The sequence below is a fragment of the Athene noctua genome, chromosome 6 (genome assembly GCF_965140245.1).
Source record: "Athene noctua chromosome 6, bAthNoc1.hap1.1, whole genome shotgun sequence".
Classification (NCBI taxonomy): domain Eukaryota; kingdom Metazoa; phylum Chordata; class Aves; order Strigiformes; family Strigidae; genus Athene; species Athene noctua.
This window is the reverse complement of record NC_134042.1, coordinates 13,481,517-13,500,535: the sequence shown is the minus strand read 5'-3', so window position 1 is coordinate 13,500,535 and position 19,019 is coordinate 13,481,517. Positions and strand designations below refer to the sequence as shown.

Genomic DNA, 19,019 nt, shown 5'->3' with positions numbered 1-19,019 from the left:
TACATTTTCATCCAATGTGGCAGCAACACACCCCAAACATTAATAAGCTATTGGCTTGATTCCCCAGCTGAAAAATGCCTGGCATTCTCACTGATACTTATGCAATAAGAGAGTAAACCCTAAAAACCCTTTTGTCCCCCAGAAGTAATTGCTATTGTTTATCTTTCCTCCCTCCAGTTAAGCATCTCGATGCACAGTGGTGGTGGGACTCACCAAACTCCTCAGCAATGCAGCTGTAACACGCCTCTCCTCTGCCCCACGCTAAGACCTGGCCATCAGGACAGCCAAATTGTGCTCACACATCTTGCAGCCTGGATCCTTCAAGACAGCCAGTGTCCCCCCAGGGCCAGGGATACTGCCCGGCAGCGTTGGTCACTCTTGCCTTTGTCTGCAGCACAGCAAGACCCTGTGCCCCAGCCGGCATCGCAGGGGACAGAGCTGGCACAGCTCCAGCACCCTCTCTGCAGAACTGCTCCCCAGGAGCAGGGATGTGATGCTCTGGCCCTGGCCGATGGCCCTGGCACTGACAGGGAGGAGGCTGCCTGAGCCTGCGCTGCCATGGCTGGGCACCTGCGCTTGTAATTCAGTCCCCTTCAGACCAAAGACCCCACACACACACCTCTCCCTTCCCCTCCAGCAAAACTGAGGTTATCTTATCTAAACCAGACCAGGTGTGGTGCCTGCCCTGAAAAACCATTTAACTACTGCCGGGGCTGGAGGTCGTTATTAGTAATTATATCACCATTGAAGATGGGTTTGGCTGCCTGCCAGTCCCAGCTCCTGCCCTCTTTAACCAGAGGAGAAGTGCAGCCACAGTAACTAAAATTTTTTTATTTCCTCTGCAGGGTCTTGGACCTTCAGCATCCAACTTCTGGCTTGTCACCTGCTCCCATATCCTTGGGCAGCATTATGGGCCCTTGGCTGGCAGAAATAAATGATGTAAGGAACAACCTGGAAGAGTTGGCTGTGCTTGCTCTGCTACAGCCTGGCTCTGCAGCACTGTAGTAAATGGCAGCACTCAGTGCTTGCATGCAGTTGGCGGGCTCCAAGTGCTTTAAGCAGCTAAGAATTGCCATCCTGCCTTTTCTCCAGAAGTGAGACACAGATAGTTTGGGTACCTGCCCACAGCAGTGCTGCAATCCCTGTTGTAAGTGGAAATAAACCCCTCACTTTATAACTCCACTTAGGTGGGGTGAAATGTCATGCTTTCAGCTAACCTCAGACTCTCCAGGTCAGCGGGCAGCCTGGCACAACCAGCAGCTCTGATGGATGGGCTCTCTCCCATTCAGGGCAGCTGCTGTCAGTCGAGGCCTATAATTGGCAATGAGTAAATATGTGAGCACCTCTGTCTGTTTCGCTGGGGGTTGTTTCTACAGATACCCCTTGTTGTGGGGGCTGGGGCAGGAGAGGGACAGCATCTACCTGCTCCTGCCCCAGCAGTGGTGGTCACTCTGCCTGGCTGCCTCGAGAAAAATAACATATACTTCCCATGCCCTGCCATGTAGTATATCGCACAAAAGTATGAGTTGTGAAGACCATAACAAACGTGGAACTGTCTAGAGAAGAGGGCTTTCCTGTCCTGTCTGCTAGCTCCTCTCTACAGAACTTCACAAAAATGTAGATCTGGTCAGCTCTTAAAATTTCAGGTCAGGACCTCCTCTTGTCCAGTTCACAGCCTCCCATAACAAAATTGACAAGACAACCCAACTTTTAATCATCTCCTCGAGAGGATTTGCATTTTCTGCCCTCCCAGACTGGTACCAAATTGCTCCAAATGCAGTCTCTTTTGCTTTGTCCAGTTTTTTTATATGTCAGGAAAACATAAAGAATTTCCCCCTTCTGCTCTGCAAGACAGTTTTATAGACTAACAGTTGGCATCTCCAACTGATTAGATAGACAGATAGACAAGTAAGATCAACCAAGATTTCTCACTCTAAGAAAGTGCTTCTAGCATTCAAGATTACATTTTCCTTCATTTTATTTTTTTTTTTACTTTCAGATGAACCCGTTGCATCATGTTAAAGATTCTTATTCCTCCATAGCTGCTTTCTTTTAAGTCAATACTGTAAAGTTCTCTCTAATGCAGTTTCTTGACATGCTGAAACTGAATTAACCAGATACACAGTGGTGGATATGACACAAGATCAGAAAATGTGGAAAATTTCAATTCAATTAGATATGAAAACTATTAAGATCCACATTAAATGCTTTGTATCAAATGAAGGCTACTTAATTTTCAAATTTTTCAAGTATTGAAGTGATTAATTCTAAAAAGATTGAAACAAGTATTTTCAACTCTTCCAATATTCCCCCCATAATTTTTGTATGAAATAATTTGCCAGATTGAACTTGGACATGTGAATAATTGTGGTTCTCTGAAAAGCACATTTAAAAAAAAATATATTTATTCCATGCAGAAAAATCATGCCCAGCTCTACCCGGAATTTTCTTGTGCAAAATGCACACTATCCCTCCGGCAGTGACAAACTTAATTAATATTCCCTTCTACCCCCATCCACCCTTCACCTCCCAAATGACCTCTGTCACAACACATGCTGTAGGTGCAAAGAACAGGCAACAGCTCCGTAACACTCCATGGTGCAGGAGAGTCTTCCTTTGGGGCAAAATTTACTAAACTTTCAAAGAAAGCTCATTTCAAAGTTGTTTAAAGCAACATTTTCTTCAAAAGAGCACACTTAATGGTGGCTTTCCTAGCTCAAGGACTGACCCAAGGTACGTTTACAGAAATGCTGTAAACTCAGTCCAAAGACATGTCTATGGACGTACAGTTTGGAGGCAGAATGGGACCCATCTCATACATCTTAAGGGTATTGCCTTTTCCAAGCTACAGGGGAGGCTCTGACGGTAGCAGGAGCTCACCTTCTCAGTGGTATGACTTGGGTGCATCCACTTTTTATGACCATTTCTCCATCCCTCTGGTTTCTGAGGCTGCCACTGCAGCAGCTCCCCTCCCCAGCCAGTCTTTCCACCATGGGGCAGAAAACTGGGCAACACAGCACACAAATATGACAGAGGGAAAGCCAGGACCAAGCCATGCCTTCATGCAGTATAAGTCTGAATTGTTGAATCTTTGGAACAGCCCGAGGTAGCTAACACCAATGTAGCTGCCATCATGGGCATGAAGGAGGTAATGTGCAATTTACTGCATCAGTAAGGTGATTTTCTATAACTGAACTTTTTCAGGTTATCAAAATGGGTTAAAAATTAGAAGGATCACATTATTATGTTTAACTAACATACTTTAAGGCCATTATGCAGACACAGCTTGTATTTAAATACATCCTCTCCCACAGTAAACATCTGTTTTTATAATAAGAACAGGAAGAACAATTACATCATCCAGCCTGACTTCCTCTATAACACAAGCCCTTTTCAGTCAGACATTCCTGTGATTAACTAAAATTGTGTTTAATTAAAATATATCTTCTGGGAAGCTGCCCATTCTTGATTTGAAGATTTCAAGGGATGCAGGATCTACCATCTCCCATGGTAGTTTGCCCTAATTTGTGCTAAAATATTGCTTGCCTTGCCTATACAGAAGAGTTTTGAAATACACCAGAGTTTGATCACCTCAGGGGCTTCCAACAAATTTGCACATCCTGCCAGAGCAAAAGAGACAGAAGCATACAGAGCCAGAGTCCTCACGTTCCTTACTGCCCAGACCAGATCGCTGCTACAAGTGGTCTCAAGATTTGCCTGACAGCGGACGGTGTCACCCAAGTTGTTCATGCCAGTGGTCATGCAGGAAGGCTGTCCCCAGTGGGTACCAGGTGACAGGGAATCCGTTGTCAGAGTTTCTGAACACCTGTTCCTCACCCCCATGGCTGTGCCACAACCTCTCCACATCTCAGTAGAGTGGGTACAGCATTGTTCGCTTGGCGGATCGATTAATATTTCTAAAGTGCACCAAGATGTATGGCTCTGAATACCTGCTAAAAATGTCACTCAGAGGTCTGTCCCAGCCCCTTATCTTATAGTGAGCTAGTGAAGAAGGGAGCCTGTATCTGGAGGAAGTTCTCAGCATGGGAGAGCTGGTATTTCATCTGCTGCCAAAGCCACCTGGCGCTGCCTGGCTACACAGCGACACAGCACAAAGCTGAGGAAATGAAACGCAGCTGGACCACCTTGGCTAAGTACCCTATTACACGGATCTCAAACAGCAAACAATATTTTGCTGTTGAAGGTCTAGCAATCTCTCCTTCCATCATATTTCATTAGTGATAAACTTCAGCAAGGCAGCTGAGGAATATTTGCAAACATGAAAGACACTGTTCACTGCAGAACAGTTGTGGGGTGAGAAAACAGCACTATGGATCAAAATCACAAAATAGGAAAGCAGGTGTGTGTGCAGAGCACAGCTCATTTAGCACTGTCTCTGTCACAGGGATGGAGAGCGCTGACTCTGCACCAGCCAGTCCCACCAACAGGGCTACCTGAGACTTACCTGATGAGCCACCACTGTCTCCCTAATGCACTGGCTAAAACAATATGCATTTTCCTTTCCATTTGGTAATGCAGACATTGTTGTACTCCTCTTCCAAGGCCAATGAAAATACCAGGAAACTGGAAGGCAACAGACGTTTTTATGACGGAACTCCCTAAGCCCAGCAGGGCCGGTAGCTGAGCACCAGCCCAAACCCTAACCTACCTCTGCTGCTCCCACCACCAGCACCACCACAAAACTTTCCTCCAGTGCACACACTTCTCAGCTCCTGTCCCTCTTGCCAAAAGACATGCTTTCCATGAGGAAGCCCAGCAGTGTCCTGGTGAACACATACAAGCACTCTTGGCCACGGCAGCAACAGGAATTTGGATCAGTCTGAAGTGTACGATGGTCCCAAAGAGCCAGGCCAGCAGGGTTCAACCACACCAACAGATGGGTGCAAATGCTCATGTTGGTGAGTTGTGGCCCCCAAGTGCCCCCCAGGGCGAGGACACTTCCAGACTGGAAGAAAGATGTTTAATTTTACGTTTTTTTCTAGAGCTTTGTCCCAACAGGCACCAGACACCTAATGCATGTCCATGGGCTTCTGCTTTACTGTCCCCGCACCTGATGCTCAAATTTCTTTGTACTCTTAGTTCATCTGAGCGACCATCACATGGAAAGCCTAAGGTCTTTTCCAACCTAGATGATTCTGTGATTCTGTATTGATGAATTTCACAGGTAGCCAGTGCGTCTGCTACACAAGGGATTTGGTCCAATATGACCAGGATAAATACTTTATAAATCTTTTTTTAAAAGGTTAAAATACTCTTGCTGCAGCTTGAGAAGAGGCTGTGACAGCATGTGGGAGAATCCCGCAGCTGACACGGCTACTTTTGGCATGCAAGCTGAACAAAATGCAAAAGGTGGAGAAACTATCTAAATAATGAGGGAAAGTGCACTAGGTCAGTATAGCTCATACTAACTAAGTGTAATTAGCAGGAGAGGGAAGAAAAATTACCTCACCAGTATTCTTTCACAATGTCCTTTCAAGTGTTCAGGGACATTTAATTTTGTGGAAAAGTTTCAACCAATATAAATATGCCAAATATAATCTTTAGTGTCCTTACCTACTTGTACAAGCGACCTGAGTCACATGCTGCTTGGGACTCTCATAAATTTGTATTATAAACCCACTTAAATCTATGCATAGAAAGTAATATACATCATACTCAAGAAAATGGTCATTCTGGGCTACTTGGCAGTTTAGGGAGTTGCAGGTTTTTAACCTTAAAGATGTATCTGGTAGAAATTCTTTAATGTACTCACTTGTCTTCCTAGTGATGTCTTAAATTATTCAGAGAGACTCAACTGTAATAATATTTTTTCAATTGATGCTCTTGCTTAATGTTTCTTCATTTCACACATAGAGGTTTGTTTAAATGAAGTACAACTATTTCTATTTAAATTTAAAAATCATTATGAAAATCTTTCTTTTCATATTAGGTTCAGTAAATTATTTCCTTCTTTAGAGCTGGGGAAGGTTTTCTGGCAACTTATCATGTTTGCCAAAAAAGCAGTTGTAGAGAAATTGGGGGCAAAATAATTTGAAAATTCAGCTAGATCTTGGGAAAAAAAAAAAAAAAAAAAAAAAGTAACACTTTGGAAATGATGGAAGTCTTGATTAGGCAATTTCCAGAATAAAATGCAACTTTAAGTTGCAGAACACTTTAGTTTAGAAATTTCAAAAAATTAATCAAAAGTGCTTCATTTGACCCTAAGCCAAAGTTGTTCCTTTTTGCAGTTTACTTTAGATTGCTCAGAAAACTGACAATTTTATTTTCTATGATCAACTTCAGATGATGTTTTTCTTCTCTTTAATTTTCTGAGCGAAACAGCAATTCAGTTACATACATAACCATTCACAATTTAAAAAAAAAAAACAGAATGATGAGTCTGGACTGTATGCTGGCACTGCAGTGGGACAGTGGGCCTGAATATCCTGAAATCCCAAAGACAGCAGGCTTTTCGAAGCATCTGTATGTGTACACACTGGCACTGTTCTTCCTTCAGAGATACTAAAACCAGATTTCTAAAGATCTGCCAAATCGAAGCGTTTGATCCAAGGGAGAAATCATCACCCCAAAAATTTTTGATCAGTGCTTCTCTCAATGACGTGTTGTTCATGACCTGGGAAGTATTGGACTAACGCAACTCTCAAAGCCCCCCTACAGATACAGAGTGGTTGCAGTAAAGAGATTTCTAGTCAAGCCTGTGAAGAGAAACAGCTGGTGCTGCTCCCAGCCAAAGTACTCACCAATAATTCCTTGGGAGATATCTTACTACTTCTTCTTTGAAAAGAACACTAAACAGAAAGCACAAGGCCACACAAAATTGACTTCTCCATGTCGATATAACAACCCTCCCCCTTCTATAATGCATGTGAGCCCGTAACAGCAAGCAGCAACCATGCATAGCAGTGAAGAGATTTCATCCGGAGCATTGGCAAAGTACACGATCCTTCTAGCCCAGGAGGTATGGCATTAGTGACAGTGAATACCAGATACCTCTTCCTGTATTTGAGTGTCCATTCGTTTTGATGTGGGTGTGTCTTTGTGTTCTGGATGGGAATTGTGTGCTGGTATGGCAACACCAGGAGCAAAGTGTTTCTTGACTGCTGGAGCTCCTCAGGCCTGGAAGCCAAAAGCTGACGCTCTCTCTCTGAGCAGCTCCCGGCACAAATGACAACTCCAGCTCCCTGCAAATGAAGAAATCTTTCTTATAGGAATGACATCAAATCCAGGCACTCAGAGTTTATGTCAAGATTGGCTTGAATAAGATATCAAATATCCCTAACTTTGGAATTGCCTGTATTTTTCTGAAGCAGGCTCTGCTGCCCTTGGTGTTGTGTACATAAGCTTTCTACACGTTACAACACAACTGGGTGTTCATTGCCATTTGGTGTTTGATATTTTCATACCTTTGATATACTACTTCCCAGTCAAACAGAAGCCTTTAGCTAATTATTAGCTGCATTTCAAAAATTTCCCCTCCTGATTTAGTTTCCTCTTCATCAAAGTTACAAACATTTAGCTCCTGAATGCATAATTGATTTGTAATTATTCTTGTCTTGCCCCTCATGTAAATGGCAGTCATTTGCACTTACATGTCTCCTTCTCCAATTCTACTGCTCTCTGCAGATTTTAGTCAAAGAATCAATAATGGTAAGAGACTAGTTCCTCTGCTCCACAACCAAGTGACAAACTACAACCAGTTGTACTATAGTGAGATTGAATCCCCTGCAGAGGACATGACTACATCCCAAATGTAATACGGACCGGAAAACCCTCACCCTTCCGAGGCACAGCCAGACCAGAGAACAAGGGAAGTCATTCCTCTTAATCCAGTCTCCTGACAACAGACCCTCAGCTATTCCAGAGAGGATCTCCCTGTCTGGGGCTTTATCTCTGGGTCTTTCAACTTCTTAGGAAGCCCAAAGTCACAGTTCACAGGAGCTCAGTTCAGTTGACTAAACTGAGCTGTTCAATGCCATCTGGGACATCCAGAGGTACCCATGTCCACAAGAGAGCCATGTCCTGGAAGAGGAGGTATAGACCAGGCAGGATTGAATAGGACATCTCAGAGTACACTAGAGCTCCATGTCTATTAATTTTCTCTTTCCACTGCTACCTGCTTCTGCTTTGCTACAGCTTCCTTAACTCTGCACAGCCCAGGCCACCTTTCTGAAATTTTTCCCTTCTCCACAAGGACTTTATTGTGATTTTCAAAGCAGACTTCCAGCATATGTTACCTTCTGGGGGCTCAAAGACTGGTGGATTCAAGCAATACATGTGATAGCCACGGTCACAGTCATCACAGAAGAGCAGCTGGTCCTGAGGCAGGGTTATTGGGGAGACAGTAGGGAAACAGGGAGAGAAGGAGAGGAGAAGAGAGAAAATGATGTAAATTAGTCTCTTGCCAAGATGTAAACAAAAGCATGGTAACCAGCAGTGCTCAGCTAGGAACACAGAGGCTGCAACATAGAGAGTAAGAGACTACTGGGAACGTAAAAGGCTACAGGCGTCGTGTTTGCACATCCGTGATCAACCACCATATTTCTGATAGGCTGCAGAGAGCCATTCTCATCACAAAGGGAGTTCAGTTTCTAACTGGAAAATCTCTCTGAGAAGTGGAGGACTTCCTCTCCAAGGTAGCCTCATGATGAAGGAGTCAAAGCTGTTAGGCTGGGGATATGCTGTACTGAGAGAAGCGGACAGGCTTTGCTGGGCTCCAATGTGACCACATGCTGGATCTCATCCCTTCAGGGAAACCTTTCTTGACAAAAGCCCGGACTTAGCCAGTTCTCCAAAATCCAGCTGAGTAAATGCTCTGCGAAACAGATGGAAATGACATGATCCCACCATGTGGTCTGCAGCTCTTTCATATATTCAGGGGGAAAAAAGCTGCTCTGAAGCATCCTCTGATTCCTAACACAGAACAGCTCCCTGTTTTCAGATTTCCTTATTTACTGCTAAAGCAAAACAAAATTTCAGGCTTCAAATTTATTCTGCTATAGGGAATGTAGTGTTCGCTAATTGCCTCCAAAGTTCTCCAGCCACTGTCAATTCTCCAAGTTTCTCACAGACTACCAAGGACCCTCTTAGCACCAGATTTTAATTGAAAACTCTGCAGAGAGGACACTGTTCAGCTGCAGGCTCTGGATCACAGTTTGAAATCAGTGGGACAGGTGATTAGGTGACTAGAGAGAGGCCTAACCATCCCGGTTCAAATGCTTTCATGTTTCCCAAGTCTTGTAATTAAGATTTTTAAATCATGCCAAGAAAGTAAGCAAAATCAGGGACAGAAGAAACATACCTGCCATCTCTTGGGTTATCACCCATTCACATCTACTCCTGACTACCATATTGCAATGCTACTCTCCTGCACCTCCCTGCGATGTGAGTTGATGGTCTCCAGCTAATTTCAATTGAATAAGCATACACACCACAAGTATCTCCATTTTAAGTGGCCCTACATGACACCCATGGTGCTTTCACAGAGAGCAACAGCTGAACAGGGGCACTGGGGAGAAGTCCATCTCTCCTCTCAGGAGTGGCTCTTCCTTGGAGCTGTATAGAAGCAGCAGTGAAGCCATGACCCACACCATTGCCATGTGCTCCTCAAGGGCAGGCATGACAGGAGCTTGCAGTGACGCTTATTTGCATGAAAAGGTAAAAGAACTCACATCGTTCTCAGAGGTCCCACAAAGGCTGCAGGATTTGCACTCAATGCACTGCCACTGATAGGTTTTAACAGCCTCAGTCATGTTTGTGGTGAACTGCAGGCAGGTCGGGTGTCCTGAGGAAGATCGGAAACAACTGTCATTGTTAAGGCTCACTTATTGCTCGTTAATTAATCGGTATTAAATTTGGGAACAAAACGCACATGGACATGGACTGATCACAACATGGGCTGCAACTAACAGATATCAAAGAGGAAAGCAGGCATTAACCCTTTCGCTGCCGGGCACAAGAGAAAATCAGAGTCATCCCCACCCATTCCCCATTGGCAAAGCAGTTTTATTCAGAGCTCTTAAAAATGGTTTGGCTTTGGTTTGGTTTTTGTGGGGATTTTTTTTTTTTTTTTTGAAAGAAAAAAAGAGAAAGGATGAAATCAGAAACAAACCCAATTTCAGAGAGAGCCCATCCATCTTAATAGAAATTGGATTACAGTTTCAATTAGCGTTGTTTCGACCGGACTGAAGGACCTGGTGGAAATGAGGTTATTCTCCATTTCAGAGTTTCCCTTCCTGGTGTCCAAATGGGTGAAGCCATTCTGTAAACTTTGCTTAAATGGAAGCAGTAGCGTACAGAGAAGAAGCAAGACAGGATGGAGGGATACAGCTTTTAATTTTTTTAAGAGCTCTGCCACTAGAGTTGGTTGGCACAGAAGAAACCAAATTGCACAGCTAACCTTCCAGGATCAAAACAAGAAACTGAAAGGAAAAAACCCCAAGCCAACTCCCACAATGAACTAAATGAAAGGAATAAAGAAGGGAAAGCTAGCAGAACAGTCACATCTAATCGGGAAGGACAAACTGCCAGAGTTACAACCCCCGCCCCTACATGCGTGTTGACTCCAGCTTTGCAAAACAGCGGTATCACAGTAGCAGGGTCAGCAATGGGCTTTCTGGAGGGGAAAATACAAACAAACAAACAAACCAAATGTAGGGTCAGTGTTCCTTCTGCAAAACAAAACAAGACAAATATACCGCTGAAATAAAGTACTGTACTCCCAAACCACACCTATCAGGCTGAGGCAGTCCCTAGGTCACTTGTAAAAAGCTACTGCTGGCCTTCTTGGAAGGCCCCATATTTAGTCCCATCCCTCTGACACACGTGAGCACTAACACTGTGCATAGTCAGGGGCAGGGGGCATGGGACAGGGATAGCTAATTGCTCATCTATAGAAAACACAGAAATACAGGTACGCACATCCAGCACTACCATGTGCTACTTCTAGAAATTTACATCATCAGGTGTGTGGGTTTTCACCTCTAGCCAATCTGCTGTTCTTAGAGTATAGCCAATGGGTAGGAAAAAAATCTTTTCCACCTCCACCAGCTTAAAGTGTCTTTTTAAGAGTGGAGAAAGAAAGGCTGCTTCTCCAGTAAGAAAAAAAAGGCACGGCCACAGTAGATGTGGGCATAGATGTGCTATCTTCATCACCAGACCTATCCGTGATACTTTGCTGTGTCATCACACCACCCGACAAGAAGCCTCTGTATATTCCAGCTAGTGAAGCAAAGAGTTGCTGAGAACTGGTGGGTAAGGCAATAATTCTGTGGGGAATATATATCTTCTATGTGCCCATGATACCACCAAATGCTGTAATAAGGATTTTTGTTCTCCAGTTATATTCACATGGTTGTGATACGAAAACTAAGCCGGTCCAGCAAAGAAATGTGTGTACATAAGTTATTAAGGAAATTGAATAGAAAATAAAGGAGATATTTAAGGAAGGAGGAATCAATGACATTCCTCATATCACTCTTAAGCCTTTGAATAAAGAAATGTTTTGACAGTACAGATGAGCTCAGATGGGCTAAGAAGATCACTGGGTTTTGGAGCCCTTGAAATGTCAGCACAAAACAAGAGTCAGATTTTACTGAGATTTACAGTGGACCAAGCCCAAACTAAATTTCTGGGGACCTTGAAACTGCAGCTGTGCAGAAGGAGATGTGACATGATACCTTTTCTTGCTGAGAGGACCTCATATAATTTCTGATACTACCAAACTAGCAGGACCTGACATGACACTGAAATGTTCCCCCAGATCTGATTTACAGCAAATGCGGAACCTCATTCCAACACCAGTAAATAGAACAAATGTGCCACACTACACATCGGGGAGGAATTCATCCCAACAGCAGAGAGTTGGCTTCCAGAAAGATTGTACGGTACTGGAATATATCACAGAAAACAACTCATACAGGGAGGTGAGTTAATCAGAGAGTTAAATAGCTTCAGTCACATTTGAAAAGAAACAGAAAGAATGGAATTAAACTTACAGAAATAAATCACAGCTAAATGCATACATGTATTCACGTGCTCACTTGCCCGCGTACACACATTGCTCATTGCAGAGACTCCAGCTAAAGACTCTCCCTTTCTCAAACGACATGAAGGTCAGGTTCTGTTCACTACTTTATCTCTGTCCCTTTGCAGCCATTGCTGCTCTCTTCCAGCTATCAGTCTTGACTGTCTTGTTCCTCATTTGCCTCAAAAACACCTCTGCGGGTTTTCTGTGCTGCATCTCGTATCGATGGTGCCTCATTCTTGAAGTGATCCATCCTATTTTGCAGAGCCCTTCTTAAGAACCACACCTACCACAAGCCTAAAAGAAACGGGCTCTTGCAGGCTGAGGATTGCTTAGAAAATATTAACCGTGGAATGAGGGCCACAGTGGCTTCTGTCTAGTGGCAATGCAGAAATATTTTGCAAAAATGTACCAATTTATTCACTCCATTGGGCTCTCTCTCCAAATGCTGTGACTACAAAAGAGTCCATAAAATGCCCACAGCTGTGTCTGCATAGCTGCACATTGCTCTCTGTTAGCCCAGGGTTTATGGCATGTCTGAGGGAAAAAGAATATCTTGTGGACATGTCCTTCTGCAGCCTCTAAATCAGATCCTCTTACACGCTAAACAACGTGCTTTGTGGTACCATGACCCCAACCTAATGTCATTGGAAAGACTATTTTGACTTACACCAGCAGCGCGATGAGGCACTGTAGTGTATGGCAAGCGTGTCAGTAGATACTCAAAACATGAAAGTTCTTTTTCCTGCCCTCACTATTCTCCTTCTTCACAATCTCTCTGTTTTCCTGATACTTTGGTTCAAAACCAAGTGTTTTTCATGACCAATGAGAAAATTCACACCTCCAAGACTTTCTGGAACGGTGTTACTGAACACCATCCCTGCTCCATGCACTTCTTGGCATTCCCTCTGTGGCAGAATATCTGAAGACAAAGCCCTATCGCTGCATATGGCAGGTTACTATAGGTAGATTCAAATTTCCTTTAAGGAAAAAAAAAAAAAAAAAAAGAGGCTAGTTCAGTCTACAAACAATATTGTTTTACACAAAGAGCAGTCCAAAATGTGATTCAAGTTACAGACACTGTGGCAGCGCACAAGCCAGACAGCTGAAAGTCTTTCTTGCTTAATTTCATCACTTATGTGGTCAAGATGAAGAAACAGTTTTATTTCACTAATTGTGTGATAGATGGCATTTGCTATGGCAAAGGTGTGCAGCAAAGAGTCTGCAGCTGGAACTCAGTTAATAATTCAGGTGGTGGCTCAGTTCTGGCAACCCTGGATCACCCTCACATGTCTGTATCAGCTCCACAGATCTAACAGGGGGAAGAAGTAACACATATTTATGGTGTCACCGAAGTCAATAGACAGACCTCTAAAATACATGCTGGGAGCAGTTCTGTTGAAGGAGAAGGTGGTATGTTAACATCGACAGTTTCTAATCTACCATAACTATCCTCTACCTAAACTTTTGCTATGCTGCAATAGCTATAAACAACATAGACAATAAAACTTGCAGTGGGAAGTTTTCCAACAGCTCATCCCTTTGTCTTAAATCAATATTTTAAAGTATAGATCAGGTCTGAAAGCTCCCTCATCTTTGTCGAAACTCTCATCTGGATCTGAACCCTGCAACTGAGACCATATTTTATAGTGACACCCACGTTTCACATGCCACTGGCTTTAATTGTACGCTATGTCCACCAGACATCTGGTCAGAGGAGTCAGGGGTGAGGACATTCAGAGACCATTTCTTGTCCCTCACACCTGGTGCGATTGCAGGCTGGTGGCAAGGAGGATTTTGACACAAATACAAATAAATAAAAAGAAAATCTAAACATCTTTTCTTCTTACACTGGCTGTATAACACTAAAGACCAAAACTGACATTAAAGGGCAGGAGCAATCTGCTGCTCCCAGGCGCTCTGTGACCAGTGAAGGCCTTAGAACGGCTCATTAGTGCTTCTTCAATAATGGATTCTGCATGGCAAGATTAATTGCAGCCATGTGCTCTGTCACACCCGCCACAGACTATTTAAGTTAACAATCCAATCAATAACCTTTTTCAAACAAAGGCAGAGATTATCTTGAGGAAAGAAAAAAAAAAAAAAAAAAAAAAGGAAAGAATCCTTTTTTAAAACAAATGTGAAATTATTTATACAGAGTAAACGGAATTTTCAACCAGTTTCCAGTTCTTTCCCTTATCTTCACTGTGTAGTGGTGGGCTTTTTAATCAATAGCATAATGAAAACCCACAGAGCTCCTGGCTATATCGTATCAGAGTTTATTCTGTAAACTATTTAGGTCTTTAAACAACTATAAATACATATTACAGACATAATGACCTATGTCACAGGAACCCCATCCAAATAAAAGAAGTTTTACATGCAAAGAAACTGCAAAATTTCCTCCTGCCAAGATTGAATAAGGACTGCTGTGACCACTGCCATTGTTAGACAGAATTATTACCATTATATGTACAACAGAAGGGAAAAGTAACTTGTAATTCAAATAAGGGATATTATTTTATGGTTATGATATAGAAATTTAGCTCTCATTTGTCTGTCTAGGAAGGTACACTTACAGATATGTAGTGTCAACAACAGATGGATCAGAAAGGGCCCTTAAAAACCCAAACCGCACAAGCACACCAAAAGGCTTGGCTCTGCCAGAAGCTCAGGGCTCAAGGAGCTGCAACTCTCAGAAGAAGACTGGCCCTTCCCATCTTACAGTGTCAAGAAGTTACGATGCAGGGCTGCATCCTGCCTGCTCAAATGGAGGTACTCATAAACAAAAGCCTTCACAAGTGTTTGTGGGGGGAGGATCCAAGGTCCCACCTGCCACAGTACCTTTGTGATACAGGGAAGCAGGATTATTTCATTACAGAAAAATACAACAGCTTTCCCATCGGTCAGGGCAGGGGTGGGTGTCAGAGGCTGCAGGTGAAGAGCTCTTGTCTCAGCCCCTTGGGCACAGAGCCCTGCTGAATCCAGCTGCTCAAGAAAAACAAACAAACGGACAAAAAAGGAAGTCTCACTCGTAGGCACCACTGGGTTTTATTACTATTAAACAGAAGAGGAGGAGAGGAAGTACTACCACGGTGAATTCCTATGTCCTGATGGAAATGAGAAGACCTGGCTGTTTCTCCCAGTGTCCGAGGCGCTGGTTCCAGCACCGCCAACTCTGCTACAGAAGTGAGTCCGAAAGGACTCGGAGGCCTCGATCAATAGGCTGGTCAGTCTGATTTGGTCAGAGACCAACTTTCCTCTAATCTAATATGCTGCAATGTGCCAGTAATCGTGGAAGAGTTAACGCCTTTAATAATTGATGGAGCTCTGAAACCATTCAGCTGTAGAGGAGCTTATAGTTCCTATTATTTCATTTCCTGGCCCTGTAGTCATTCTGGCCAGCATGGACAAAGCTTAAACCGAGCCCGCAGAAAGGGAAGGGGCACTCTGCTGCATTAGCACCCGGGACTGGCAGCCAACTGCACTCTGGAGGTGGTGGTTTGCTTCTTGGTACTGCCAGTTCCAGCGGAAAAAGAGACATAAATTACAAGCAATTGCTCAAATATTCGACACCGGTAGAAGAGAGCCCACTTATAATTGCTCACCCAAGGGACAAATAAAACCCTGTGCGAAAGATAGTGGTTCAGTCCCAATCCCAGTTAGGCAGGTGTAATTAAAGTCAATGGGAACTGAAAGCAGGACAGACTTGTGTTTGAAAGCAATTAAAGCTGGAGATCTCGAGGAATTTATAAAATGGTGGTATGTGGAAGGTGGCACTTACAGCTCACCCTCCTGCTGTTCCTTTAGCCATGCAAACATCAAAGGGCTCAGGGGGGGAGTGAGCTCCAACCGAAATACCCCTCATCTCAAGGCACTCCCTGGAAAATTTTGTTGCCTGAGGAAAGTCCACCTGCCAGCTCAACGTGCTCCCAGCTTTGACTCTACAATGCCGCATAATTTCCTCTGAAATGTTTTTAAGCATCAAGAGCATCAGTTAAGACAAAGAGCCTGGGCTACAGAGGGTACATCGAGAGCAGAGCTTGGCTCAAAGGCTGCTCACGTGCATAAACAAAATGAAGGATCTGTGCATACACAGACTCACATGCACCCAGAGAGATTAGCTGCAGACAAGGCAGAGTAACTGTCTGGCACGGGGTGGCGGGAGGAGCTGGGTGGGATTCAGGGGTGACCTCCAGAGCACGCAAAGAGAAAAGCCAGGAGTGAGTTATTCGGGGCATCCTAACAGTTTGTCAGTCAAATCACTCTCTCCCACATGCTATCCCCTTGGTAGCAAATCCCACAAGTCTTACAGGAAAACTGCTTGAGAAATGTTTTAAAACAGTTTTACTGTGATGGGTTTGTGTGTGCCTTTCCCTGCATTGCCCCCCTTCCCCAGCATGCACAGTCCATCCGTACATATCCTAGCACGGAGAAACGATAAACAGAAGTTACAGATTTTAAAAGCCTCTAAAAACTTTCGACAATTAACTTTGGTTAAATCACTGCCCTGGGAGAACACCCTGATGTGGGCTGGTGGTGTTGCACCAGGCCCTCGGCTCTGGACTTAGGTTTGCCAAAGGGAGGACGAGCCCTGCTGGGGTGCTCACTGCTGTGTGTGTGTGTCCCCCTCTGGCCAGGCACACCTGCCTCTCCAAAACCACCTGGGACAGGCTGAAATCTGCACCTCTATTTCATATCACCCGGGCATTTGGGCTGGGGCAGATCTGGGGCACAGTCTTGCTCCTGTGTCTTTCCCCCTGAGGCGGAGCAGTGGGGATTCAGGCACACACCTGGCACAGAGCGCTCAGTTCACTGCAGAGATGCTGTGGTAACGCAGAAATAAGGTGGCAAACCGGGCTCAGCGCATTTGCACCCTGGGGGATCAGAAATGGTCCCCAAACTTAAAGCCAGAGGAAATGCCACACACCCGCGATGTCCCATCTCCAAACCAGCCAGCACTCTGCTCCCTCCTCTTCCAGACTGGCCCCCATTAGCCACTCTTGGCTGCTGGACAAAATGGCTATTTCTTGCCTAAGAAAAATAATGTGGAAGCACTCAAATAACCTCATACTGAAGCATCAGCTTGTTAATGCACTGGTAAGTCATGCCAGCACTGTACAATTCCTGGGGGTGAATTAGGTCAGAGTGACCTCCAGAAAACCCACCAGGCTGCATCTCAGCGCTCAGCATTATGGGTAACGATCTGCTAATTGCCAGGAGGCACTTGGGCTGCTTACCAACACCAACAGGAAGGAAACCTGCCTGCAGGCACCCCACGGACTCCATATGCCAGGGACATAGCTCCTAATAACGAGAATAAACCCATTTATAGAGCACGAAGTGGCCAGGAGGACGGGCACCGAATGCTAATGCTGCCCAGCAGGTACACCTCGCGGGGGTCAGCTGCGTGAGAACCCCCAACCACGCCGCCCGCGCAGTGCAGGGCAGGTTTTGCATTTGGTCGCAGAGTGAAGTAGGGGTGAGGTAGATGGAGATGAAAATGCAGGAGTGGGAGGAAGACTGCTTATCCAGACAAGATGAATCACCACAACCTGGAAAGCCAACATCCCCTTCGCCCGGGGGACATTTTCGTTACCCTTCAACAAACTGCAGTGGAAAAAAACCTCCGGCGCGGCTCCGACCTCGTCGCTATGCACTGCAGGCTCCCCAGCCAGGCCAGCTCACACACCACAGAGCTTTCAATCAACTGGCAGGCTCACTAAACCCTTTCAAAATGAGCAACCAAGCAAAAATACTTGGTCATAAACACTAAAAATAGGAATGGAGGATTGGGTTTTGTTTTGCTTTTTAACTTGTTGAAGCCAGTTCTTCCTAGTGCATTAAATCCACCTCCCTGGCAGCCCATTTAGAACATCTCCTCCCCCCTGGGAGAGCCAAAATCCCCAGCTATAATGAGAGGAGTGGGGTGGTATTTAAAATGCGAGAGAAACGGCAGCCTGAATAGCCTTCCGTGAGAGTGTCACCTTTGTTAAAACCCCCCATAAAACAAGGTATCAGCTCTGTCCCTCCTCCCCTCCCTTTAACCTGAACAAGGACTCTGCTACCTGCTTGAACACATGTCTGAGTTCAAATACCTGGCCCCTCCACAATATTGCCAGTGTTAAATTGCCCCACTAACACAGCCAGCCAGACGACAGCACGCCTGCAGGGACGCCCAGTGCTGCCCAGCCTACCCATGTTATCAAGGTAGCGCTCAAAAAGTCTGGCTCCAGATTTCCAGGCTGACCCGACAAAGCGTCTAACCGGAGTTGGCAGCAGCAGTGGACGGGACATGTCGTTCCCCTGGGGCACCCTAACCGGGGCTTCTCCACTGGGATTACACGGGAGAGCATGACAGAGCAATGCTTCGTGACGTGGGCACCTCTTCACTAAAACCAGGCCATGGTCACCCAGTCAGTTCGGAGAGCATCAAGACAACCCCTTTGCACCACTGCGGTCCTCCTCAAGCACTGAGGGCTGCGGGGAGAACTTGAGAGGCGATTTCACCCACAGGCCATGAAACAGTCATCTTATAAAAGTAACTGTCAATTGAAAATGGTAAACTGAAGAATTAGGGGACAGGAAAGGGAAAAAGGAGAGAGTATTACTAATCTCTGGACAAATTTTCTTTCTAGACAGATTAAGGAACAACTCTAGACTAATTCCCTGCCAATATGGTTCCAGAAATTTCAAATCAAATGGCAAACTCCAGAGAATTTATTTAAATAAGGTCATTTTAATACTAAATAAACTTAACTACGCAGAAGACACCATGCCATTGCATAGGCAGTTACCTCATTGCTGTTACATGAGGTAACCATGTATCATCCAGGTAAAGAAATTCAGCACATGATGGGTAAATGGTTGATAACTGAGGCGAACACGCTGAAATGCAAGAGGTCTGACTTTCCCACGCAAGCCTAATTTACACTGTTGCTAATGTGATTGTATATTCAGTCATATGTAGAACTGT

At 44.6% G+C, this 19,019-nt stretch overlaps 1 protein-coding gene across 1 annotated transcript in view; it reads right to left on the bottom strand.

Annotated features, from left to right (window-relative positions):
- Positions 1–5,352: 5,352 nt before the first annotated feature.
- The window catches only part of DPF3 (double PHD fingers 3), a 154,859-nt gene continuing 141,192 nt past the window's right edge, over positions 5,353–19,019 (bottom strand). The window contains exons 11-13 of the mRNA XM_074909648.1: positions 9,690–9,802; positions 8,256–8,337; positions 5,353–7,202 (exon numbers count right to left, since the gene is read on the bottom strand). Of these exons, the coding sequence (XP_074765749.1) occupies positions 7,132–7,202; positions 8,256–8,337; positions 9,690–9,802 (266 nt within the window). The 3' untranslated portion in view covers positions 5,353–7,131. The remainder of the gene's footprint in view (positions 7,203–8,255; positions 8,338–9,689; positions 9,803–19,019) is intronic.